This window comes from Lynx canadensis, chromosome E1, assembly GCF_007474595.2.
Source record: "Lynx canadensis isolate LIC74 chromosome E1, mLynCan4.pri.v2, whole genome shotgun sequence".
In the NCBI taxonomy this organism is placed as follows: domain Eukaryota; kingdom Metazoa; phylum Chordata; class Mammalia; order Carnivora; family Felidae; genus Lynx; species Lynx canadensis.
Genome location: NC_044316.2, coordinates 1,370,532 through 1,397,425, shown reverse-complemented (window position 1 = coordinate 1,397,425; position 26,894 = coordinate 1,370,532). Strand labels below are relative to the sequence as shown.

The 26,894-nt window shown below is 54.8% G+C and overlaps 1 protein-coding gene across 4 annotated transcripts in view; it reads left to right on the top strand.

The window, feature by feature from the left end:
• The window catches only part of RABEP1 (rabaptin, RAB GTPase binding effector protein 1), a 106,608-nt gene extending 80,374 nt beyond the window's left edge, over window positions 1-26,234 (top strand). Inside the window, exons 7-18 of one of the 4 annotated variants that reach the window (XM_030295542.2) lie at window positions 2,339-2,517; window positions 4,357-4,488; window positions 8,336-8,809; window positions 9,919-10,023; window positions 11,108-11,224; window positions 16,443-16,541; window positions 19,938-20,078; window positions 22,792-22,981; window positions 23,434-23,490; window positions 23,684-23,780; window positions 24,482-24,598; window positions 25,353-26,234. In XM_030295542.2, coding sequence (XP_030151402.1) covers window positions 2,339-2,517; window positions 4,357-4,488; window positions 8,336-8,809; window positions 9,919-10,023; window positions 11,108-11,224; window positions 16,443-16,541; window positions 19,938-20,078; window positions 22,792-22,981; window positions 23,434-23,490; window positions 23,684-23,780; window positions 24,482-24,545 — 1,655 coding nt within the window. In that variant the 3' untranslated portion in view covers window positions 24,546-24,598; window positions 25,353-26,234. The other 3 variants (XM_030295543.2, XM_032595719.1, XM_032595720.1) reach the window with 3 other exon arrangements.
• The last annotated feature ends 660 nt before the right edge of the window (window positions 26,235-26,894 follow it).

Genomic DNA, 26,894 nt, shown 5'->3' with positions numbered 1-26,894 from the left:
ACAGAGATGTCACATCCGCGGCTTGTGCCGGTGACCGTCATGAGTATTGTCATACTTACTGTGGTTGCTTGCTCACCTTTTATAATTAAAGGAAATGATACATTTCAGTTAGGAGTTAGTGAAAATGAAGATCCAGCTTTTTTCCTCACCTAAATGCATGGACCCCCTGAAATCTCGTCCACGTTGAGGGCGATACTAGTAACATATTTTAGCGGGCAAGGGTAGGACTGTGGGGTCAGAGTCCCACAGTGGGCACTTTTTTTTTTTTTTTTTTTGGGACAGAGAGAGACAGAGCATGAACGGGGGAGGGGCAGAGAGAGAGGGAGACACAGAATCGGAAACAGGCTCCAGGCTCCGAGCCATCAGCCCAGAGCCCGACGCGGGGCTCGAACTCACGGACCGCGAGATCGTGACCTGGCTGAAGTCGGACGCTTAACCGACTGCGCCACCCAGGCGCCCCTACAGTGGGCACTTTTAAGTGTTTCAACTGCCGTGGGAAATACAGCTCTTCCACCAGTAATTTAGGTTTGTGAATGAGTCCGTTCTTTTCCCCGGGAGTGGAAAGCTGAAATTATAAAGGCCCTACGGAATTATCTCACAAAATGTTATGAAAATGACCCAAAGCTTGAGTGAGTCTCTGGCTTTCTGGAAGCATGTTTCATATGTGCTGCTGCCATCGAAAAGACATGCAAACTCTGAAAATGTCCAAAAGAAGTAGGGATTTCCATTTAAACGGTGTGCCCGGCCCTTAATCCCCTTGACACATCTGGAAAAGGATCTGAGAAGTCTCATTAAAACGAGTAAGGGGACCATTTCCGCTCTGGAACACTCACACCAAAAATCGTAGGTCAGTGAAAGGAAGGCCGGTAACAGTCGAGCATCCGTGTAACCTGCAGCCTGACTTGGGGACAGTAGCCATGCCACCGAGTTACTGCTATGGCCGGTCACGGGTGCTGGGCTTGGAGGCGGCAGTGCCACTGGTGAGCTTAAGAGAAGTTGTAAAGAGAGGTGGGTGTTTGTCAGGTGGCCAGACATGGACTTGATGTCCCAGGCCATTTGCCTGGGTGTGACAAGGCGAAGGAGGAGCTCCGGCCAAGTTAGGACGTGAGGGCAGCGGGGCAAGACGTGATGGGAGAGGCTGACGTGCTGACGTGACCTGGGTCGTGGACGCCTTCTGCCCGGGGACTCGGATTCTGGCCTCTGGGCAGGAACGAGCTTCTTTCAAATGTTTTTCTTAAATGACAGCTTTATGGAGACCTAATTCACATGCCATGGTGTTGGCTCTTTTAAAGTCTGTTCTCACAAAGGTGTGGTGTGAGCCGTTACCGCTAATTCCACGACACTCTCACCACTTCGGAAGGGAATTCCGTGCTCGTTCCCAGTCGCTCGCCGTGTCCTCCTCCGCCCCAGCTCCCGGCAGCCGCCAGTCTGCTCTCTGTCCCTGCAGATTTGCCTGTCCTGGACTTCTGTCTGAGTGACATTGGACAGTATGGAGCCTCGTGCTTGGCCTCTCTGTTGGGCTTTAAACTGCGAGTGGTAACATAAGTTGTGCGGTTCAGAAAGTTCAGTTTGCCAGCAGTCCGGAGGACAGGCCGGGAAGCGTACCGGTTGAGCCGTGAGGGCTGGTCCGAGGCAGGTGGCGGAGGCTGGCCGTCACCTGGCACAGTCACAGAGGGCTGTGTTGGGGCGAGACGAGAAAGCGGTACGAGTGTTCTCTCGGGTTTGTGGCTTCAGTGACGGCGATGCCACCCGCTCGTTCGTCGGTGCAAGACGGCCGAGCGCCGAGTACCGGCAGGACCAGCCATTACACGGGACCCGTGACTGATCCTGGGCGGTCAGGGCCGGCCCGGGCTCAGGGCGGGTCTCTGGGTGACAGGTGTATCAGCGTGTGTGTAAGGACGCTGGGGAGTGGTTACTGTGCCTTCGGCTTCCGGAGCAGCCGTTCCCACGGCGCGTTCCCGAGCACGCGTGTGCGGTGAGCGGTGTGGGAAGGGACGTCCGGTCACGTGAACTTGGGAGCTCCTCTGAGAGAACACACGCTGGAGAGGCTGAGCTCCAGGTCCTGCAGGGAAGGAACCTTCAAAGATTCATTTAACCAGGGTTTCTAGCGCCTCCTGAGCACGGGGGCCCCTTATCCAAGCCGCCATTACGGGGGGCTCGGGGAGGGTCTGCTCTGGGAGAGGCGGCACAGCCGCCGTGTGTCCCACGGCCGGTCAGCCCTAGGTCCTCATCCCGACCCCGGCGGGACAGGCCAGCGGCCAGACCCGGTCTGGCGGCCCCGTGCCGCGGGCGTGGTCTGCCATTCAAGTTCGGTGTCTTGGTTGGGGGTCCCCGACAGTGTGCCGGCTCCTGGAACAAGAGCGACAGGAACACAACCAGTTGAAGCACACGTGGCAGAGAGCCAACGACCAGTTTCTGGAGTCCCAGCGCCTGCTGATGAGGGACATGCAGCGCATGGAGGTCGTGCTCACGTCGGAGCAGCTCCGGCGGGTGGAGGCGCTGCGGAGGAGAGACCAGGTGAGCGGCACCCCCGCCCCCCACCCCACGACCGCGGAGTCGGAGCAGCTCCGGCGGGCGGAGGGGCGTGGGTCCACGGCTTTGGAAATGGCCGCGTCTGGGGCACAGAGCCCATGTAGCCACCACCGTCTTCGGGACGGTGCGCACTTCTGAGCAGAGCCTTCTGCGCGGCTCTGTCCGGGGCTCCCAGGGCTCCCGGACTAGGTTTGTCCGGGCCGCGTCTCCGTGACATGGCCCTGGCGGCCGCACCGGAAGGGACCGCGTGGGGAGGGAGGTGCGGACCGGCCTGAAAAGGCCAGAGCCTGGCGGGCCGCGCGCCCGAGACCCTCTTTTCTCCTTACCTTTAAAACCTGTTGAGCCGACACGAGCAGTACACAGATACATCTCCTGCCAAAGAAATTTGTGGCGAAGGCAAAGCGATAAAGTCCGCCGGTCACCTCCCTTTGGGGACGACCGCGTGTCATCCGCAGCCGTCGCCTGGGAGGCCGCCTCCCGGGCGTTGCCGTGTTTTAGGGCGTCTTCGGGTTGGCTCGTGTCGCGCAGGCCTGTAGCAGAGGCACTCCACGGCCTCCTCTCCTCACCACGTGGCGGGGCACCTGCTCCCGCAGGCAGCTGTCGTCCTCGCTAAGCGCCGCGCCACCCCCCTCCCTGCTCTCTCCACGCGGGTCCCGTCGTCTTTGTTTCTTTTCCATTTCCGGTAGCAGTGCAGCTGGTGCCCCGTAGTGCGTTGCGCGTGGGTGCAAATACCTCCCCGGGGATGCCGCGTGGAAGCTTTCTAGGCATCGTGAGCCGCTTTCAAGTGACCTTGTGTCACTTGGGTTGGGTTTTGGTTTTCAGATGTTCTGTCCTTAAAATGTCTTTTGTTTTAATTCTGACTCATCCTTCTTTTGTGCAGACACAGCCACCCTGAGGATTTAGATTCTAAAGTACAGGTCTAACCATGCCCTCCTGCTGTCCGTTAAGACCGTCTAAATGCCGGAACCGGTCACTTAAGGCCTTTAACTAACATTTACGGAGGGTTTTCCATATGTCAGCGTCGTGCTAAGGTTTTACATGTAAAGCTGTGTGCGGTATGGGTATCAGAACACACACCAGAACTCTCTGGATGAGGTGGGGGCTGATGGCAGATCTCTAACTCCCTGCCCCGGTCTTCGCCTCTCATTTCCCGAGCTGTGTCTTCTCGGCCCCGGAGATTGTTCGACACTGCCCCGTCCGCCTGCCTTCCCGGGACCCTCGCTTGCCGCTCTCACGCAGTCGGCAGGCTCTTGTCACTGCTGCTTCCAGACCCGGCTGACCTGCTTCTGGGCCCGGTTCTAGCTCCTCCCGATGAGATTGTCCTTTTGTGCCACAGAACCTCATCCGTCCTTGTCTGTGTTGTGATTGTCCCTCCCATGAGGCCATTTGGGGCACTGAGGTAGCCTGTTCATGTTTGTCGAGTGCACTGTCACATCAGCTTCAAGCCTTCCTGTGTGTTCCACGTAAATTTGTACATGTTTCTGATGGCTGCGTCCTGCCCTCGCGGTCTCTCTCATCACCCAGAGAATTGTTCATGTAAGTTTTCTCTCTTGAAGAAGAGGGGGCGGTTTGTTTCGTGTTTCTTTCACGTGGACACTCTTCTTGGAACCTGTGTCCTGGTTTGTCTTCATGACGGGCTTTCCTTCTTTGTGCCTCTAGTATTACAACATTTTGTTCTGACCAGATATCCTTAGATGCGATCCCAAAACAGGCCTCAGTGTCCAGTTTCCTCGTAAGGCTTTGCTCTTTGTTTTCAGTGGCTAAAGAACCGTATGAATCGTTAGGTGTGGACCGTCTGGGTAACGCATTTTCTGTGACTTTCAGGAGGAAGATGAACAACAGAGACTGAACAAGAGGAAGGACCATAAAAAAGCAGAGGTCGAGGAGGAGGTGAAGGCGCCAGTGGTGTGCGCGTTAGCGCAGGAGGAATCTGCAGCCCAGCTGTCAAACGAGGAGGTATAGTGAGTCTGCCCTCGGGGTCGCTGCGCACGTGGTATGACCACGTGTCGCTTCTCCTGCGTCGGGGGCGTCCTTCACGGGGAGGACGTAGGCAGCTCCTCGCGTGGCATTCGACAAGACGGCAGTGTTTATGTCTGTTTTAGACCCTAGGCGGTGCTCCTGGAGACGCGTGGTGGCTCCTGTCACCATCTCCGAAGTCATTAGACGTTCTCTTTCCCCGCGGTTCCAAAATTAAAACCGTAGGAGAAAACTTTTACGTGATAAAACTGTAAAATCTTTTCTGATGTGAACATTAAATGTTGCTAATACTTGGAGCTTTCTGTTTAGAAGAGAGCGTGTGAAGTGTTCAAACACTGAACTCCCTACAGCACGTCCCCCCGTGTTAGCAGATCTGAGGTCTCCGGCTGGGGCGTCAGGTGGAGCGGGCAGCCCCAACGTGGACAGAGGCGTTCCCGTGGCCCCGGGGCCGTGCTCACACGCGCAGACACACCCCTCCCCCTCAGCGGGCACCTCCGCAGGTGGCCAATCCGCGGCCTATCCACCCGCTGCCCCCTGCGTGCCCTGGCAGATCCTGCGCGGGTGCCACAGTGCCTGGTCATCCGCGCGGTTGTGGCCACACTCGCTGTCCCGTCGTGCCGCCCTGTGCGCCGCGGGCTCCCTCTCCTGGGGTGCTGCCTGGCTCCCACCTCTCTCTGGGCGCTGGGTCCTCTCGGCCATCTCCCGCGTCAGCAGGGGACAGGCTCTTGTTCCCGCCCAGGGTACAAGTGAAGCCCCTGGCTGGCCACGGAAGGGCCTTCACAGCTGGGTGACCCCACGCCATGTCCATGCCCACAACCCTTGTTCGTGCTGCCCCCCGCCCCTCATTTCTGGCCTGTGACACAGGGTGACAGAGAGGGTCTGGTGCCGTGGGCACGGGGACTGTGCTTCTGGATCGTGTGTGGATTCGTGTTGGCTGTGTGTCATCTGCGTCCCCGTGGCTTCTGTCTCCGTGTTTATGGATTGCTCATTTTTTTTAAGGGAAAACACCTTAACGGACCCTGAGAAGCAGGACGTCATTGCTGTGTCACTCACTGTCTTCATTGTGGGGTGCACACGGAACCAAGCAGCCTGATTCTGCCGAGTGCCTTTCAACAGCCTGCCTCCCAGGAGAAGGGCTGTTTCCGGGTCCTGCCGAGTATCATGTGGTATCCGTGTGCAGGAACGTTTGAAGAACGTCAGACTTCCCAGAAAATATTTGAGCAGGAAAACAGGAAAGGGAGATTTATTTGTTGTCGTTTACCATGAGGCTTTTCAAAAGTCTTTTGATTGTGTCCCTTTTGGTCTGTAGTATGTGTTGTGCTCAGCACTATTTCCTGGCTCTTCAACACCTTCGGCTCTCGGGGCTGGCGTTTTGCGGTTTGAATGCCGAGTGCACCCGCCTTGTGTCCTGACGGTTCATGTTCAGCTGAGGACGTGAAGTTAGTCGGTGCTGCTTTGAAGGACCTCGATTTCTAGCTGAAGACAATTGGAGTTTGTGGGACCTCCTGTGTTTAGCCTCAGGATTAGAGTGTCCCTTTCTCACTACGAAAGTAGCGTGTGTTCGGTGCGGAAAACTTGCAAAGTGCAGTGCAGGCAGGTCCTCTGAAACAAAAAGAGCCGGTGGGTGACCCTCCTGCCCAGAGAGAGTCCCCACTGGCGTTTTGGTGTGTACCTCTTCTTTCTTTCTCTTCATTTCCAAAGTTAGCATATATGTGTTTCTATCTTTGCTTTTTAAACGTAGCCCATGTTGCAACTGGACGTGATGTTCTGTGTAAATTGCTTTTCACTGAAATCCATCGTAAAGGTTTCAGCGGATAGCACACTGCAAACGTTTGCCCACAACCGGTATTTAACGGCCGACACTATTTCGGTGTGCAAATATTCCATAATTTCTTACGGCCGTACTCGTGGATTTGTGCCCAGGTTTAAAGGTCAGTGCCACTGAAAGAGAAATTTATGTCACGGTCTCTAGGGACCCTGTGACACGCACACTGGGTAGAGCCACCCGAGATGCATCTGAGTCGGTCGTGAGGCAGCAGGAGCAGGTTGTGGGGAGGGGTCCTGGGTCGCAGCCGCTTCTGACACTCCTGGAGGGAAGGCAAGGCCAGATGGCGTGCACGGTGTGGCGGGCCTTGGGGTGGCGTCTGTCCTCGGTTCGGGTACCTGGCCCCGTGCTGCTTCAGGGTGAGGGGAGCACGGGCTTACTGTAGTGAGGCAAGCGTGAAAAGGGTAGGGACAGGCGGCTGGACACGGGGCTGGTCGGGTGTATGTGAGAGGTGTGTTCACGGGTGAGTTTTTATTGATTGGAGGCACTAGGTAGCTTGGAGGGGCGGTCTGTGCCTGGCCAGCAAGGTCCTCACATGGCAAAACATCATAAAATACAGAGAATCAGAAAGAGGATTGCGAGACTAACAGCCACATTGGTTCTGTCTTTCACTAGTCTGGGAGCTTTGATCGTTGCAAGTGATACCATATTGCCGTTATATGGAACTCTTCCCTGGGCAAAAATCATCACGGACTTACTGATGCCTTCGGGGAGAGAACTGCCGAATTTAAGGTCACAAGCATTTTTAGCGGCGCCTGGGAGGCTCAGTTAAGCGCCTGACTTTGGCTCAGGTCATGATCTCACGGTTTGTGGGTTTGAGCCCCGTGTTGGGCTCTGTGTTGACAGCACCCCACTCTTTGCACTCTGTTTCAAAATAAATAAGCAAACTTAAAATCATTAAACAATATGAAGTAGACAGGATGTTATGTTAAAATAAAGACTAGTCCTTTAAATTGAATATACTGAATTTCAAGAAAAACCTACGACTTTTTTCTCGCTTTCTGATTTTCCCGGTAACTGTGCGGTTGCGTCTGGAAGCACCGTGTGCGTTTCTGACCTGGGAATGTGCTGCACCAGGCGGTTTTTAATTGAGATGAAATCCACGCATCGTAAAATTAGCCATTACAAGCGTGCGATTCAGTGGCATTTAAGTACATACACGGCGTTGTGCAACCAACATCTCAGTCTGGTCTCGAAATGTAAACAAACAAAAAAACGTTTTCATCCCCCCAGAGGAGACCCCACATCCACTAAGGAGCCACTGCCCGGTTTCCTTCCCCTCAGCCTTTGGCAACCACTGATTTGTTTTCCAGCCTTTGTGGACTCACCTGTTCCAGGTGTTTCACGTGGATGGGATCACACAGGTGGTACCTTTTGCGTCTCGTTCCTTTCACGAGTGCACCCCATCTGATGTGTTGATTACATCTTCCGGCACACGACATTCTCCTCATTTCCCTTCTACTTAGGCTACTCCTTCCTCTGTCCATCCCCAAAGTGGACAGGTTTGGTGTTCCTCCTAGGGGTTCTGATTTGCTGTGGACGCTCTATCATTATATGGTGGTCACTCTCTGGCCTCTAAAGACTACATCCGTCCATTGGGTGGGTATCTCCGTGTGGATATGCAGCAGGCACCTCCCACTCAGCACACCTGACCCTGAACTTCAAGGAGCCCTTCCCTGACCCCTTCCGTCTGGGCCGAAGCCCCTCCTTGAGGCCCCAGAACATCCAGTACAGGTCTCTGGCCTGTAATTTTATTACCGAGGGCATTCTAATAGCCTGCTTGCTTGTTAGTTTTTTGCATGAAACTGTGAACACGTCGAGGTGAGGGTTGCAGTTGTACCGAGTGCCTGGTTTAGTGCCCAGCATGTAGCAGACATTCAGTAAATGTTCAGAGCGCGTGGAGGAGCGTGCTAACGATCGTCCTACGTAACGTGTACGGTAGCTTTTCTCTCTGAGTCTAGAGAGTCGTCTAACTGGGCGCTGTGCGTTCTCCCATCTCAGGATCAGGAGCGCCTGGATAGCACCCGCGGCTCCGTGCACTCCTTAGATGCAGACCTGCTGTTGCCCTCTGGAGACCCGTTCAGTAAATCGGACAGCGACACGTTTAAAGACGGCCTCAGGAGAGCACAGTCCACGGACAGCCTGGGGCCTTCGGGCTCGCTGCAATCCAAAGCTTTGGGCTACAACTACAAGGCAAAGTCTGCTGGCAACCTGGACGAGTCGGATTTTGGGCCGTTGGTGGGAGCGGATTCGGTGTCTGAGAACTTCGACACCGCCTCCCTGGGGTCGCTGCAGATGCCAAGTGGGTTTATGTTAACCAAAGACCAGGAGAGAGCAATCAAGGCCATGACACCAGAGCAGGAAGAGACCGCGTCCCTCCTCTCCAGCGTCACCCAGGGTGTGGAGAGTGCGTACGTGTCCCCCAGCGGCTACCGCTTAGTCAGCGAGACAGAGTGGAATCTCCTGCAGAAGGAGGTGAGCTGCTCTCTGACTTTTGCCCTCTTGTCCGCCTGGTGGGCTCCCGGGTAGCTCTGGGATTTGGCGTTCGCTCGAGAGGCACCCCTGGGTCGCCGTGCACACGCGTCCTCGGCCTGTTATGCTGCGCTCCCGCCGCTCCCGGTGACCGTGGCAGAGCAGGGGCCTCTAGTCACGCGGAGCGTGACCCCCCTCCACCTGGTGTCCCGCCTGAAGCCGGGGCACGGCCCAGTTTACGCTGGCGCAGCCCGGATGCGGTTCGCTTGGCAGACTCCTCACTCCCTGGACGTGCAAAGCACACGTGCTGTCGGCACTTGGTGCTGTGGGTGGGCTGGAGGAGGGGGTGGGAAACACCGGACGGGTTAACTTGCCTCCCGCGAGCGTGGGCGAACGTAGACGCACGACTGGGAGCCGGAAGTGTCCGTGCGCACTCGCACGTGGCCTCGGAGGTGACGGAGCCGTCCCCACCGCCCCACGCCCTGCCTGCTCGAACCTTGGGTGGTGATGACGTTGTCTCCAGTCTGCAGGTGAGGGTTGGTCTCAGGCCACAAGAAACGCTTGGGTTTCTCCTCCGAGCAGGGAGACGTGGGTCAGAGGCCAGGTGTTGTGACTTCTAGTGCTTTCTTTCCCCGGGGCCACGTCCCTGTGAGCAGCTGTGGATCCATGAGTGGGATCGCTGACTAGCCTGACAGAAACCGCTCCCCACGGCCTCGTGTGGAACACGCGCGAGAGAGGGCACTCCGGCTGGTTCGCGTTGGGGCTGCCTCCGTGCGGTTGGTGGGGGGAGGGGGCGCTGGTTCCTCCCCGCACCCCTCCCCCCCCGCCCTTGGTCGGCAGCACCCACCTAGGCTGTGACCGTCCCGGCCTGGCGCCTCTTGCCTTGCGTTTTCCTCACACGAGGTGTTTTGCGGCCCTTGGCCACCCGATTGTAAGGTGGGTCCCTCGGTCTCCGATCATACTCGAATTGGGGACCCTGTATCGTAGCTTCTTGCTGCAAGTCTCTGCAGAAGCCACCTCCCCCGTGTCGTTCTCAGAGTGACACGGGTCAGGCTGTGCACGTGTAGGAGCACCTCGTTCCGCCTGGTAAGACGTCGTTCTGGTGCCTTCAGGTACATAACGCTGGAAACAAACTCGGCAGGCGCTGTGACATGTGTTCCAATTACGAGACACAGCTGCAAGGGATTCAGACCCAGGAGGCCGAGACCCGAGACCAGGTGGGTGTGCTCGGCCGGGTGGGCAGCTGGGGTTGGCGCCGGGGGCGCAGAGGGGAGCGCCTTTTCCCGCCCATCCACGTCACACGCGCGGCGGCCCGGTGCGTGCAGCGTCACTTCTGTTTCCGGTGAGCGCACGCCGGAGCCCAGCCGGCCCAGCTCGCCCGGCACCACGCGGGGGGCTCGGCCCCTGGGCAGCAGGAGCGGGAGCGCCGCGGGGCACGCGCTCCCGGCCTGGTCGCCGACAGGACGTGCTTCCCGATGTGGTGGGAGAGGGACGCATCCTCATCGCTTACCGCCTACTCCTTGTCAGAAACGTGTGCATCCGTTGAGATTAGTTTGTGGGGTCACAGACATTGAGATTTGGTCGACGGGGTGTGCAGAGATTGACGAGCGCCTGTCTGGGCGTCTGATCGCGACTCGTCAGCAGCATCCAGGAAACGTAGGACCTCAGGACAGCAGGCTTGTCAGAGTCCGTAGAAGGAAGAGAGGAGTTCTTCTGGTATCATCCAGTCCCTTCGGTGGGCATTGTGCTGACGCTTTGTCTGTGCAGGTCCCTCGCCGGTCCGGGGTACTCGGGTCCGGGCGGGCACGGCAGAAAGGACAGCTCACAGGCGGGGCGGCGTGGGGCTGGAGGGAAGGGGAAGGATGCTGGTGAAGGGAGGCCGGGATGAGGTCCTGGAGGGGCAGGGTAGGGGTGGAGGCAGTTGAATTGTACCCTGAAGACTTTGGGCTGAGGTTGGAAATTCTAAGTAGGGAAGTAATGTGTTTTGACTTTAGACGATTCATAGTGGAAGTGCGGACTGCAGACGGGAAGGCAGAGGATGGGCCAGGGCGAGGGGGCGGGGCCCTGGCCCGAAGGACTCAGGGAGAGATTACCACGTGCAGAGTGGCTGGTTAGCCGTACCGCACCCTGCGGTCCTCACGTGAGGTCATTCGTTCTGAATTGGCAAATCTGTGCCGTTTCTCAGGGAGAAAAAGGAGGAGATTGCGATTTTTAAAACGTTTGGAATTAGGGCTTTTTTTTTTTTTATGTTGATGAATGAATTCCGGTACTTTCTTCTAATTGGCACCGAAAATCGCGCAGGTGAAGAAACTGCAGGTGATGCTGAGGCAAGCCAACGACCAGCTGGAGAAGACGATGAGGGACCGGCAGGAGCTGGAGGAGTCGCTGAAGCGGAGCGCCGAGGACAGCAGCCAGCAGGTGCGCGCGCTCGCTGCGGAGGACACGCGTGTCATCTAGGCCTCGAGACCCGGCGGTTCTCGTCCCCAGATAGCGAAGATCTCTTACCTTTTTCTGCTGCTGATTTACAGATTTCTTTTAAAAAAGTATACATCTATATCTATACCTTGGGCAATAACTGGTTAGTGAATGTCGTCAGGCTCGGGTTCTCCTTTCCCCTTTGATTTTTACTAGTTTTTTTCTGCTGCACAAAACACCTTCCTGACAGGAGCGATCCCAGTTATGCTCTGACTGTTGAAAAGTGTGCAAATGGAAAACTCTCAGACATACACAGATCTAGCAAACTTACCGGAACTAACCTCTTTGCGAGCACTGCCAAGATCACGTAATGGAACCCGAGCCAGGGCTCCGGGACCCCCCTCCCCCTCGCCAGAGGGGACAACCCCCGTCCTGACTTCGACGTCATCGGATCGGTGGTGTGTGTTCCTGTCCCCGTCCCTCCTCACGCGTCCTGAGAGTCTGGCCCGGTGCCTGTGGCCACGCTGTGTTCTTCTTGAGCCTTTGTGCCCGTGTGTCAGTCTGTCCGTCCTGACGGGCGCCGGGCCGGTTTCCGGCTCTGGGGAATTAGGAGTAATTGTTCTCTGAAAGGTCTGCGTCAGGCCGGTGGCCTGTGCTCCCGCTGCGTAGATGCCAGGAGTGGACAGCCTGGGTCAGTGTCCAAACTGTGTTCAACTCCAGTAGGTGATGATGCCAGCTTTCCACAGCTTGTAGCAGCGCGTGGGAGTGATTCCTGGGGCCCAGTGACTTCGTTTTGTTGTTTTAATTGTAGCCATTTGGGTGGGTGGGTGGTTCACTGGGGCTCAGTTCTGATGACCGCTGCGGGTACTTAGCGTTTCTGGTGTTTATCGGCCACGGGGTGTCAGTGTGTGTGTGATTCCTTCTCAAGCCTTATGCTGATTTTTCTATTGTGTCGTCTATTTTGGTTTTATTTATTTTTGGTTATTTTTCTGGTTTGTTAGACATTCTTTACATAACCTTACTAGAGCCTCTTGGTGATACGTGGAACAAATGTCTTCTCATCAGTGCTTTATATTTTCAGTATTTTAGTGGTGTCTTTTTGAACAGAAGTTCTTAACTTTCATGTAGTCAAATTTATTGATCTTTTGTTTTTAAAGTTTATTTATTTTGAGAGAGACACAGCACGAATAGTGATGGGGCGGAGAGAGAGGGACAGAGAATCCCAAAGAGACTCTGCACTGTCAGCAGAGAGCCCGATGGGGGGCTCAGACCTACAAACCGTGAAATCATGACCTGAGCCAAAATCAAGAGTTGGATGCCCAACCGACTGAGCCACCCAGAGATACCCCATTGGTCCTTTATGATTGCTGATGTTTGTTCTGTGTGTTTTGTTGTTTTTTAAGAATGTCTTCTTGTCCTGGGATCATAAGGACGTTTCATATATATTCAGTATGTAGTCACGTTTCTATCTAAAAACCCATCCAGAACTGACTTTTATGTATATACTATAGGTGAGGTAAAGATTTAATTTTTCCACATGGATAGCCAGTTCCTGTACATTAGTGAGAAGATCAGCTTTTTCCTGCTGCTCTGCGAGGTCACCTTTGTCACTCGTCAAGTGAGTATGTGTGGGGGGTCAGGGTCAGGACTCTCTTCCATTGGTGCCAATTTCCGTGCTGTGATTGATAGTAAATTTTTCACTTGCTGCTTTTTTAAGTTTTTATTTCCCTGCTGAGAACTATGTTTTCATTCATTTCAAAGCATTTACTTTTGCCTCACGCAGCACAGTTACAATACCCGCGTCACAGCCTTTGATGACTCCCCCGCGCCGTCATGGGGTCGGCGTGTGTGCGTTCCTTCTCCCTGGAGAATGGGGCCCGTTTTCCTGATTCTCTCGATGCCAGGTGCTCCTAGATTGTATCCTGGGAGCTGTGGATATTGTGTGTGCGACTCCGGGTTCTGTTCATCTAAGTTCAGTTAGCAGGTTGTGACTTGCCCCCTGTGAGTGGTGCTTTAACACCAGCTTGGTTTTTAACACCTTTGCAAAGCCTTCGGACGTGTTCATTTGTGTAGCGCAGGGGTGGGTGTGGGACCTGTGCGGGGACCCTTTCTCTCACCCTCCTCCCTGAGAACGCGCCCCTGCTCTTGGGCTTGCGGGGACCCTGCGCTGGTGCTGTGGTCGGGTGGAGTCTTGTCCGCTGAGCTGCCTCTGCTGCCGAGAAGTAGCCGCCCCCGTGCCCCCGTGAGCAGTAAATTCCATCCTGGTGCTTCTTCCCGCTTGGACTTCCTTTTCCAAACCTTCTGCTTCTGCTCAGTGTTCAGCGTCCTTGGGTCCCTGCCCTTTGTATTTATGCAGAGTCTTTAGTCATCATCAGGGTAGAGAAAGGCCGCGTGGGTTTATGTCCATCTTGGAAGTCTCCAGTCTCTCGTATTTTTGTTCATTAGATGGATTTTTACGTTTCCACCTTCAAGAAGGGTACTTGGCTGGCTGTGAAATTCCGAGCGCTCACGCTGTTTTCTTCTAGTGCTTTGAAGTTCCTGTTCATTGCTTCTGGCTTCCGTGTTTCTGACGAGAAGTCAGCTGTCAGTCTTACTATTGCTTCTTTGAAGGTATAATGTTATTTTTTCCCCTGGCTATTTTAAGGATGTTCTTTTTGGCTTTTGTTTTAGCAGTTTTACTGTGCTGTACCTATGTGTATTTTTTTCATATTTCTCCTGCTTTTGGGGTTCACAGGGTTTCTTGGATTCCTGAATTGATGTCTTACATCATAAGCCATTATGAGTCTTTTAAAACCTTGCTTTTATCGAGCTAGACATAAAGTATAGAAACCTCAAGTGTAAAATTGGATGAATTTTAACATGTGAAAAAACGTAACCAGGGTGATCGTCACCTGGAGCAAGATGCAGAACTTTCTAGTACACTCATGCGCTTTTCAAATAAACACCTGGCCTGCCTGCACTTAGAGGCAGGCGGTATTCTGACTCCTGACACTGTTTGTAGTGCTTGTTCTTGAACTTCATATCAGTGGAATCCTGTCGTGCGGAACCTTTCACATCTGGTCGTTGATTGACGATTCTTTGAAACTCCTGCGTGTTGCTCTGTGTATCAGTAGTTGGATATCGGTGCTGGATCCATTCTGCAGTTGAGGGATACGTGGATTGTATTTAGTTTCTGGCTGTTGTGAACGAATACGTTTTCTAATGTTTTTGTGTGTCTCTGGTGGGTGTGTGGCCTCGTTTCTCTGGAGGGTATCTAGGAGTGAAGTTACAGGGAAATTATTTTTTGCTCTCCTGGTCATTTTTCCATTGGCCATATTTCTTTAAAGGTTCATATATGTGAGACCTTCCTGTTTTAATCTATATGGCTTTTTAAGCCTCTTCTGTGTTTTCCATCTCTTGTCTTTATTTTCTTCAGATCTGTCTTACAGTTCACTAATTTTCTCTTCAGATGGGTCTAATCTGTTAAATTCATCCACTGAATTTTTAATTTAATTGATTTTTTTTTCCACTTAGTTATTTTCCATTGTTTCCAGTTCTCTGGAAATTCTGAATTCTGTCTTTTAAATCTCTGAACAAGTCAAATATTAGTTTATTTAAAAGTCTGTCTCCAATAATCCACACATCTGGATTCATTTTAGGTGTTTCTGCTACCTGTTTGGTTTTTTTTTGTTTCTTTTTGTTCTTGTCCTTTCTTTGTGCGTTTTCTTGTGTGCTTGATGATGTATGTGAATATGCTGGAATAAACATAAAGCCGTTTTCCTGATGAGAGGCAAGGAACTGGTGGTGCTAACAATCCTGGGCCACCCGAACCAGACATAGAAATTGACGTTTTCTGAACTTGTGAAGGTTGGGTTACTTTAAGTTCTTCCCTTACCCTAGGATGCAGCCTTCTGGGGACCCAGTCCAAAGTGCAGGTGTGGCTTACCAGGGTCCCTTTGCATCGTGGGTTCTGGACTCTTCTCTGTTGTCACTCTGTCGTGGGGTGCTCAGCTTCCCGTGTCCCCTGTTTCTCTTGGGACTGGCACGTGCTTCTAGAGAGGACTGTTCCAGATGCTGCTCTGCTCCACCCTCCCTCCGGGGGTCCTGATTCTGGTCCTCAGCTCTGTGATTCCTTTTGTTTTGTTCTCTGGTGCCTTTGGGTAGATACCTTTCATATTTTTGTCTGGTTTTCTTAATTCTCAATAGGAGGTTTGGTTCACATGACCCAATCTGCCACTACTGGCAGCAGAATTCTGGCAATAATAATTTTGTAAACACCTAAACACGGGAGCCTGGGTGGCTAAGGTCGGTTTAAGTGTCCCACTCTTGATTTCAAGTCATGATCTCACAGTTCGTGGGTTCCAGCCCCGCGTTGGGCTCTGAACTGACATCACGGGGCCTGTTTCGATTCTCTTTCTCCCTGTCTCTGCCCCCCCCCCCCCCGCTCTGTCTCAAAAGAAATCAATACGTTAAAAAAATAAACGTCTAAACAAATTTATTTTGATTATTATGTATGAGTCACCAACTTCCACATGAACCTTCTCAGGGAGTTTAGGGGCTCCTGGGTGGCTCAGTTGGTTAAGCATCTGACTTTGGCTCAGGTCATGATCTCATGGTTTGTGGGTTCGAGCTCCGCGTCAGGCCCTGTGCTGACAGTGCAGAGCCTGGAGTCTGCTCTGGATTGTGTCTCCTCCTTTCTCTCTGTTCCTCCCCAGCTCGTGCTCTGTGTGTGTGTGTCTCTCTCTCAAAAATAAATAGACATTAGAGTTCAGAGTTTGGTAATGTTACTCATGTGTTTCTCACTTTTAAGTAAATCATCTTGGAAGATTAAAGCTAGTTCAGAGAAGATTCATTTAAGCTTTATGCTGCTTTTTTTTGTGTGGACAGAGTTTCAAAATTTTTGTTGAGTTTTTTTTTTTGTTTTTTGTTTTGTTTTTTTTTTTTTTAAGGCTCCTTTAAGAGTAAAGTAGGTAGCATGTATTAACATCTGTGTTTGGAGGTCCTTGTTGTGCTGTCTGTCCATTACGGTGGGTGCGGCCCCGGGAGCTGTTGGTGCCCCTGTGTGATGGGAAGGTCTGAGACACGGAAGGTGTACGCGCCTCTGGGGTATAGAGATGAGAGTGGGTTACGATAATTGAATAAAGCGTCAGTTCTGGGCAGCAGACGAGCAGGGGTGGGACGGTTAGTTTCAGAATAACCAAGGTTCCTGACTATTTTCTGTGTGTGCGTTTTTTCTTTTAAGATCTCTGCGCTTGTCCAAAGAGCCCAAGCGTCTGAGCTCTTGCTTGAGGACTTACAGCAGGGGTTTTCCCAGGCAAAAAGGGATGTTCAGGAACAGATGGTAAGTCAGTGTTTCAATAAATGTTAACTATGTGAAATATACTCCTTTTTGTTCTGTCTTGAAATCCTCTCTGCTACTTTACCTTCCTGGCCAGGCGGTTACACTGTTCCGTTGTCCGGGGCCTAAGTGACATCTGTACCAGAGAAGGTCATGTGAAGGTGCAGCTGTTTTGCAGACCTGCCTTCGTGACCAAAACATATTCTTACCTTTAACTTGCTTTACTTTTCTGCTTTCGGAAACCTCAACAGAGTAAACTTTGGACTAACCTTTAATTGTGGGTTCCAAGTACATGCTGAATATCGAAATCTCCCAAAGCCCAACGGATGGAGCTTTTGAACAGTCCTGCACTTTTCCTCAACAGCTCGTTTATTTAAAGCAGTCCGATTCATTTCACAGGTATCCTGACGGCATGGAGAGCTTCCAGGAGGGCCGTCTGCCCCTGAGGGGGTTGGGAGCAGAGAGCTTCTTGATGAAGGGCTGGCTGGGACCTCTGCAGAGTAACCCCCCAGATTTGGGCCTTGCCTCTCCCCAGCCTGGTTCCATGTGCTGGGTTTGTGCTTTTCCTGAGTCGAGCCTGCGGCTGAGGGCCTTCGTAGATAATGGCAGGGCCGGGGCTGCTGGGTGATCCCACGGAGCCGCCTCCTGACGGGGAAGAGACACCTCCGGCCGCATGGAGATGCTGTTTCTGATCGGCATTGGGTCAGCAGCCGAGTGGCTTTGAGGCGATCCCCGAATTCTGGCCCTGGTCTCATGAGGAGCTGTCCTTCTAGTCACTGACGAGGGAGTGTAGAGTCTTTTCAGTGCTCAGAGAATTCGAGATCATAGTCGTTGCCTAGAAACCACTGGGGATGCCCACAAGTGTCATCCCATTAGCCTCCGTGCTCCTCTCTGTCCTCCCTCAACTCTTCCCCGCGTGCCCTCTAAGCCCCGGCTGCCTTCGCAAACACTTTCCAGTGGATTCCGCTTTAAGCGAGTGTGTCGTGGGTGACACTGGAGGAGTGTTGCATGAGGTTGAGGTCCCGGGAACCGTTTTCTGGAGGTTACCCTCGAAGGTTCTTGTGCTGAGAGCAAGAAACTCAATTTTCTGGCGTGCCTTCCGAGAAGCGCAGACATGGCAGGGGTTGGGATCTTAGCGTTTCCCCCTAACGGTCGCAAAAAGATTTCAGCCTCGAGAGGTTTGCGGAATGAACACTCCGAAAACCTTCAGTTGATTTACCAGTTAATATTTTGCCACGTTTTCACACGCGTGGCAGTGGTAGGTCACTCTTTCGTCCACGCACGTACCTGTGTTTCCTGAGCCGCTTGTAAGTAGGTGCTGCCGGGTGCGTCCACACACACCTTCTCAGCACAGAGAGGCCGTGACCGTTGTCCCCAGAGTCCATGGTGGTTTTCAGCGGTGGTTCCAGTTTCTTACTTTGACTTTTTAAATTTTTTTTTTTTTTTCAACGTTTATTTATTTTTGGGACAGAGAGAGACAGCATGAACAGGGGAGGGGCAGAGAGAGAGGGAGACACAGAATCGGAAACAGGCTCCAGGCTCCGAGCCATCAGCCCAGAGCCTGACGCGGGGGCTCGAACTCCCGGACCGCGAGATCGTGACCTGGCTGAAGTCGGACGCTTAACCGACTGCGCCACCCAGGCGCCCCTCTTACTTTGACTTTTTGATGGAGGAACCGGTCCAGGATGTCTTGTCAGTTTCCTCTCCTTTCATCTCGAGCCGTCACCACTTGTTTTTGGCTTTAACGGCATTAACGCTTTTGAAGGGTCCAGACCGGCTGCCTGGGAGAATCGCGTGTCTGATTGTTTCCGTGATTGGATTCAGGTTAGATTCTGGGCAAGAACAGCCCGGAGATGAACTGATTCAGCGGGAGTTCAGGGAAGCGAGGCGCACGTTCTGACGGGTGCCCCGTTATCGGTGATGTGAAGGTGACTGCTTGGTCAAGGTGGGGACGGAATTGTTGCAGAAGGACCATTAACATGGCCACCAACTGAAAAATTAGTAAGTGAAATCCAGGGTTTGTCTGTGGTTCTTTTGGCTCTTAGACTGTATCCCAGCTCGGGATTTACAGTCTGAGTACTGTGTTTAAAAGTTACTTAAATTAGCTCTATTGGTTTCTGTTTGTATTAATTTTTGGATTCACTTTTCCTTGAACACCCAGCACGGCTCACAAGGCAGAACTGTGCAAGCTTGCAAACACTCAGATTTCTTCTGTTTTCTAATCTTTTCACCCCATTCCTGCCCCCTCCCATGTAGGATCATTTTAACTTACTTTTGGTTTACCCTTGTGTTTTTCCTCGTTACAAAAGTAAGCAAATATATGCATTTGATTCTTTCCCTCCTTTCAAATGCCAGCGATCGGACGCCGGTATTTTTGTTGTGAATGGGTAGTAGCGAGCCCGGAAGCACGGCTGAGTCTGGTCTGAAGTCAGTGCAAGTAAAACCTGCCAGGTTGTGCAAGACCTTGTCTGCCCGCCAGCAGCCTATGTGTCCTTGAGGACGCAGCAGCTGCCCTCTCTGGGCCATGCTCTTGCGCTCCCCGCCTCCCCCCCAACCCTGCCTTCCTTGCATCCCTGCTGCTTCCCCCGTCTCTTTGGCCGCACACTGCAGCTCGGCCGGGTCAGTGTCGGCTCTCCCTCCGCTGCAACCGGTAGCTTCTCCTGGGGCGCAGTGTCGTCTTGTGTCTCCATGTCCCGTGCGCAGCAAAATGCCCAGACGGAGAGGCAGCTGCTACTAAATGTTGGAGGAGTGAGTATTCCACGTTGTACGTCATGTAAGTTAAATGCCTCAGTATTAAAAATGAGCAGAAGCCCAGCACTTTTGTAGGATTTTATCACATGCTCAACAGAGTAACTCTTCACTGACGCGAGGCCTCCCTAAAGACCTGAAGGTGCATCGCGGTCCGCACGCAGAGTAGCCGCCTGGCGTCCCTGCAGCCCCCACGCGGAGATCCCCGAGTGCTCTCTTCCAGGGTCTGGGCTCCCAGGGCCGTGCTCCGTGCTCGTGCCACGTGTGTGGGTGGGGGAGGAAGGCGGGGCTCGGTCCCCGGCTGTGGCGAATACACGCCGGGGGGAGACAGTCGTCCTGCGGCTCACGCTCGGTCTGGTTGAGGTCGTGACGCTCTCCGCCGCCTCCGCCCAGCAGAGACGGCGGCGCTTGTCCGGTGCGGGACGTGGGCCGGGGGCTCAACCACTCGGAGCCTTCGGTGGGGACCGTGGAGAGCGAGCCCCGGATGCTCCCTTCGCACCTCTGTCCTCGAATCCGCAGTGAAGTCCGCACGGAGGCCCCGGGGCTGCTGTCCGCGCGCCTCCCCGGCCTCCACCCTGCACCCGCCGCTGTCCGGCCTGGTGGCGCCCGGCCGCGAGCACGGGGTTCACCTTCTCTGTCCTCGGTTGTCAGGCCGTGCTGACGCAGTCCCGGGAGCGGGTGTCCGAAGAGCTGGCGCGGCTGCAGAAGGACAACGACAGCCTGCAGGGGAAGCACAGCCTGCACGCGTCCCTGCAGCAGGCGGAGAACTTCGTCCTCCCGGACACCGTCGAGGTAACTCGTCCCCGCCGTGCGGACACGGACTCGTATGTCTGAAGCGGCTACCGCTCCTTTCAGCTTGCGCCTTTCTCTTAGTTTTAAGGCTTTGCTCCCAAGTCCTCTCTACACCCCACGTGAGGCTCGAGCCCACAACCCGAGATCGAGAGCCACACGCTCCGCTGACTGAGCCGGCCGGGCGCCCCTACAGTCCTTTTTAAAAACAGGCTTTACCGGGGCACCTGGGGCTCAGTCGGTGAAGCAGTGGACTCTGGATTTCACGTCAGGTCAGGATCTCTTAGTCCGTGGGTTCGAGCCCCACGTCGGGCTCTGTGCTGACAGCTGGAGCCTGCTTTGGATTCTGTGTCTCCCTGTCTCTCTGCCCCTCCCCCACTTGTGCTCGGTCTCCTCTCTCTCTCTCTCTCTCAGCAATAAGCAAACATTAAAACAATTTTTTTTAACTATTAAAAACAGGCTTTACCAATATATAATCACACGCGAAAGAATCACCCGTTTAATGTGTACAGTTCAGCGGTTTTTCGGGTATTGGCAGATGTGACCACAGTCCATTTCAGAACGTGTTATCCCCCCCTTCATTCTCCCCGCCCCCTCCCTCCCTCCCCGCAGCCAGAAGCAACCGCTAACCTGTTGTGCTCCCAGGACTGTGACTTTGTGTCTGGCTTCCACATGGGCACTCGGGCCAGGCTCACCCGCACTCCACATAGCAGGGGCCCGGGTGCCGTTCCCACTGGCCGCCGGAGGGCCGTTTGGTTTGTTTCTCCGCCTGGCTGCTGGCGGCGCTCCCACGCGCGGACGGCTACGGATAACGTTGCCGTGAACGTTCGTGTACACGTTTGGGCGTGGACGGACCTGTTTCTACTGGGGCTGCGAGGCCACGGCAGTCGTGTGAGGATTTGTCACGTGCTCGCTGGCGCTTGTCGCTTTTACTCCAGTCGTGCCCGTGGGCACGAAGCGGCGTCCGCCGTGGTTCTGATTTGCGCTGCCCCTAACGGCCGGTACCGAGCGCCTCTCCTTGTGTTGTGCATTCGTCGGTCTTCCTTGGAGGAGTGTCTATTCAGGTCTTTTCGCTTTTATTTTTTCACGTTTGTTTTAAGTAGGCTCCACGCTGGTGGAGCCCGACGTAGGGCTTCAACTCACCACCCTGAAAGCGAGGCCTGAGCGGAGATCCAGACTCAGATGCTCATCCGACTGAGCCACCCGGGCGCCCCCTCTTTGGCTCGTTTTAAGTTGGGCTGGCCGCTTTTCTACTGTTGAGTGATGAGGGCTCAGTATATAGTCCAGATGCACGTCCCTTACCGGGTAAATGATCGGCAGACGTTTTCTCCCGTCCCGTGGACGCTCTCTTCCACTTCCTTGATGGTGCACTTGGAAGCACGGAAGTTCTGATCTTTGAGAAAGCCCAGCCTGTCTGGCTTTTCTCCTGTCACTCGTGCTCTCAGCATCCCAAGAATCCGTAGCCGAATCGGTCTGTAAGTTCCTTGTGCAGGACCAGATCATTTCTGTTTTTTCTTTTTTGGAGAGAGCGCACGCGCAGGGTGCTTGAGTGGGGGGAGGGGCAGAGAGTCCCAAGCAGGCTCTGTGCTGTCAGCGTGAGCCCCTGTGGGAACTTGATCTCACGAGCTCGGAGATCGTGACCTGAGCTGAAATCTAGACTCCGATGCTTAACTGAGGCCGCCCAGGAGCCACTTTAGTTCTTTTATACTAAGAATTATTTAAAAAACCAACTTCTGGTTTTCGTTTCTGTTTACTCACTGGGCGCCTTGCCGCCTCAGCCGCGTGCGCCCTGCCCTCCCGATCGTGCCTGCAGGTCACCGGTGCTCCGGGGCGCTCGCTCTCTTTTCTGAACTGGTGGCTGATCTCGGCCGAGAAAGCGTGGGGACCTGTCTGCTTGTGTTCTCGGCCACTTTTCACCTCTGCCGAGCTGTCCCTTTGGGCAGGGGATCCCTCTTCTCCAAGCTCTCCAGACTTGGAATTCCTAGATTTAGAACAACTTCCAAGACGCTCCAAGGATGTAACCAGTCTAGCCTGTAAGCCGTGATTCTTAGAGCTGCCCCAGGAATAAATCTTAGGACGTTTTGTCATCGTTTTTCCTTCCTCTTTTAACTGCTGGTATTATTTTATGTACTTCTGGTGGTAGCTTAAGATTAATCCCAGTGTTTACGTTAGCGTTAGGAAATACTTGAACTTTTTTAAAGAAGAAAACTAAGTTTAGGGAAACAAGGTTTAAACTGAACTTATTCTGGAAGAACAGCTGGTCACCTTAGAAAGCCGCTCTTTGCTGTCCGTGCCCCTGGCCTAGTGTAGCGCTCGAGTGAGTACATGAGCCAGTTAACGCGCTCGGTCCGCCCCGATTCCACGCTGGCTTCCGAGTTTCCGCCTGTTCGGTCCTCACCCCCTGCCTCCCCTCAGATTCCCCCAGCTGGTTGTGGAAGCCCCCGGCTGTTCAGAGTGACCCCCACACTGTAAGTCAGGAATGGTTTTACTTCTCCGCGTAGGAGACCGTTTGGAGGGAGAGCTGTCTGGTCCACGGGGCACGTTTTTGGCCCGAAGGGTCTTATCTGCACTGTGCTGAAGGGGAGCACGCGGGCCCCCTGCCCCAGGGAGCTGGTGCCGAGTCGCAGCGAGCGAACCGCGCGAAACCCCCGAGGTTCTGGTCGCGGGAGACGTGTGGCCGCCCCGCCAGCGCGGTAACGCGTGTCCCCGGTGCAAGGCGCTGCGGAACTGGCCCTCAGCTACCGCGAGAGCATCGTGCACGTGCGCACCGCGGCAGAGCACACGGCGTATGAAGCTCAAGGCCGAGATCCTGTTCCTGAAGGAGCAGATTCAGGCGGAGCAGTGTCTGAAGGAGAATCTGGAAGAGACTCTGCAGCTGGAGATAGAAAACTGCAAGGAAGAGCTAGGTGAAGGCGGGCTGCGGCACGGGGGCACGGGTCCGCGGGGACGGGGACCACAGGACACGCAGAGGCAAGTGCAAAAAGGAGTGTAGGAAGGGTTCTCACGTGTGACTCGTCCAGAGCGAATCCAGATTCAAACTGGGCCTTAATGACAGAAGCCGCTCCCTCCCTCCAAGAGCTGTCAGGAGAGCCCCGCTGGCCACCGCCCCCTCCTCCCGAGTTCGACGGGACGTTTGGTGTCCACACTGTCCACGCCACACTGTGTCCCGCGTGGCCTCTGCCTGTGCTTGGGCTTGAGGCCCGCTGCCGGCTGGGGGGGGTTGTTGAAGGCGTCGGTTCCCCGGGATCAGGGTCTGACCCCTTCAGTTTGAGGCCGCAGGTGACAGGGGAGGGGCGTAAGCGAAAACGTGAATGTGCAAAATAATCAGTGAGTGCTGCGCTGCTCCCTTCCCTTCCAGCCTCCGTTTCTAGCCTAAAAGCCGAACGAGAAAGAATAAGAGTGGAAAAAAGGACAGGTGAGTGTCACGAATGTCACATTCACCCCTGGGCGGCCGGCGGGGGGGTGGTGGCACCCCCTGGCTGGACACAGGCGACAAACCAGAGTCGTGCCAGGTCCCGCTGCAAGGAGCGGCTGGGAGGCCCTCGGGGTGAGGGCCGTGGGGCCCCGGGCGGGTTCCCTCAGCTCCCGGGTCCGTCTTTATGCCACAGCTGTAGTCGTCGCTGAGAGAGAAGTCTCGGCAGCTGGGAGCGCGCAGGAGACGAAGAGCACGTTGGGAGAGCAGTTGAGGAAGGAGACGCCGCGAAGGTGACACTGTCATTGATCATTTAGTGACCGTCCGTGCCAGGCACAGGGAGTCACATCCTGCCTGTTTGGGGAGGAGCGCCGCAGCTCAGCACAGGGCCCCCGAGAGCCACCGAGGCTCCCCGCTTGTGGAAGGAGGACGAGGTGCCCTTGCTGGAGTCGGGTCAGCCCGTGTTCCGGGCCCCGCCCTGCAGCCGGAGGCCCTTCCGTCACCGCGTCCTTTCGCGGTGCCCGACCTCCCCAGTGTCTGCCGCCCAAGGGGAGTCCAGATACAACCCCAGTGCGTGGGCTTGACCGTGGGGCAGGATTCCTAGGAGGGTCCCCTGGAGCCGCGGGGTCACACCTCCGAGTGCACAGACTTCTGGGTGTGTGGATTGTCCTTGTTAATTCCGAAGTTTCCTGTCCCACGTGCCGGGAAAGCTCCAGATCTTAGCAGCTGCTTTCCGCCTTTTGCTGATGAGTCGTGGTCCCCGGGCCACGAGGGGTGAGGGTGAGCGGCGGGACGGAGGGGGGGCTTGGCTTTCACTTCCGGCCATCTTAGGGCGACCGAGAGCAAGCTCGTAGGCCGCCGGCGGCCGTGCCCGTGGAGGGAGCCTGACGGGCTGGGGGGGACCCACCCCTCCCCCGGGTCCCTGGCTGTCCCGGAGGACCTGGGACCTGCGGCTCCTTGGCATTAATTCTCAGGCAAAACTCGTATTTTGTAGGCGACTGTGGAACAGCTCCTGTTTGAGGAGAAGAACAAAGCTCAGAGGCTGCAGACGGAACTAGACGTCAGCGAGCAAGTACAGAGGGATTTTGTGAAGCTTTCTCAGACCCTGCAGGTGAGGCACGTGGGGACCCCCGGCAACCTGCCGGGCCCGGACTCGACGCCGCCAGTAGCTAGCGTGGTAGAGGCTGTGAGCAGACGCACGACCCCGCGGGCCGGACGCCTGGGTGCACTGGCCACGAGGCCCGTCTCCCGGCGAAGCGCCCCGTCTTCGGCGTACCGCTGACACCCCTCCTGCCGGGCCCATCCCTACGCTTGGTTTCTCTGTCCGAGAGCCTTTTACATGTTGTGTCCTGAGGTCCCTGAGTACCGTGGCTCCTTGTCCCAGCACCGCGTGCCCCCTGGCGTGCACCCTGCGTTCCCTTCCCTAGGTCCCCCGACGGAAACCTACAGTGACAGTATATCGTTCCGGACCCTCGAAGCTGGGTTCTTGTGTTTTCTTGTGACTCAGCTGTAACAGTGTTGGGGTTCAGGGGTCCAGCCTCCTCCCCCTTCCCATGGTCCTAGCACCTCACGGGGCCTGCTGGACACAGCTTTGGGGGCTTAGCCTTTTTTTAAACTATTTTGAGAGAGCATGAGCAGGGGAGGGGCAGGGAGAGGGAGAATCCCAAGCTGGCTCCACACTGTCCTCACAGAGCCCGATGTGGGGCTCGAACCAACAAAGCTGTGAGATCGAGAGTCGGACACCTGACGGTGCCCCAGAGGGGGTTGTCTTTGGCATGTGCTCGTTCTTGCGGTGACCAGTCTCGGTGAGCCAACGGGCCAGGCCCGGCAGGAGGCCCGCACTTGACTCACTGTCGCCCCCCCAGGTGCAGCTGGAGCGAATCCGGCAAAGCGGGCTCCCTGGAGAGGATCCGGCGATTCTCAACGACACCAAGCTGACGGACATCAACCAGCTCCCGGAGACATGACACCCGCCGCAGGACGTGGCCCGCACCCCGGGCTTTTAACTCCTCTTAGAGCAACATTAATTATTCTTAACTCTTAACCGAAGAAGTCACAGAACAGGAGGACAGGAGCGAGGCTCACCCGTGGCGGGAGAAGGCCGTGGCGCGGGAGCCACGAGCAGGACTTCCCAACGGGGACGCTGACGGACGGGAACGGGACTCGGGGGGTGACAGAGGAAGTGCTGCTGTAAGATGTCCCCTGCCTTTTAAAGCACAGCCCAGTCGCGTTTGGAATGACCTTTTCCGTTCCCGATGCCGGAGAGAGCGCTTACTTTTCCCGTCGCCCGGCGCTCACCAGTAACAGCCCCCCAGCTAGCACACAGACGTGTCGTTTGCTGTATGAATATTTATATTAAAATACGAAGGTTGAGAGCAGGCCGTTGGCTAGTGACCGAATTTCCGAGCTCCGTGTGTCTCTCCTGCATCTTCTCTCGCGTCGGAGGCCGCAGATGCTACTGAGGCTTGCCGAGTGCGCCCGACGAGACCAGTTCAGGGGCTGGATTAACCGCGAGGACTTGAAAGCGAGGCTGGGCGCTCTCTGTGTCGGAAGCTGAGGTTAAAGGAAAAGCACAAGAGACCGGAAGCACTTTCTCTGCCGCCCGGATGCATCTCGTGGGCCCGCAGGTACCAGGGTTAAGCTGAACTGGCACGTCTACTCTCGAAAACTGTTTTAGTTTAGTTACTGGATCAGTGGAAAAATAATAATAATAAAGCAAGCTATGTCTGACATCTAGTATAAACTTACCAATCTGCTGCCTTCTTTTCAACTCCCATCGGCGGGCCGGGTAGTCTGAGGCATCCGGTACAGACACGTGACTGGGTTGGCAAGGTACCTAGTTTCCGTTTCCCTCTCTCAGTGTAGGTCCCGTGTGTCCCTGGGGGACCAGTCAGTGCGGCCGTCGGTGCCTGTGTCAGGTTCGGTGCCTTCCCTTTGTGGGGAAGGTGTCCGCGAGCAGGTGGGCTCCACGTGGCCTCACGAGTGCTGCACCGAGTCCGCCGGCCCGGGCGCGGCGAGGCCAGTGGCCGGGGAGGTGTCCCGAGTCCGCCCGCAGACGGGAACCCGGCTCACGGGAGTGGGGTGGCGGGCTCTGGCTCACGGCCACCGTGGACTTTTCTAGTTTAGCGTGAACTGTCCTTGATTCACCAGCCCTAAGAATCGGGACGTCTGTCTTCCACAGGCCAAGACGAGGACTACACGTCTGATCCCTGGGTCACTGCTGTTCTTACTGATAATTAGGAACTTTAATACTAATTATGGGAATAGTGCTATAGGCTTGCCACGCGTGAAACATTTTAATTGGTTTAAAATCCTTCATACAAAGTGCTGTTTGGTTTAAAGAACACCTATATCCTCCTTGAATTACACGGGATTCTAGTTCCAAAATGCAGTCGCTTTAAATTCTA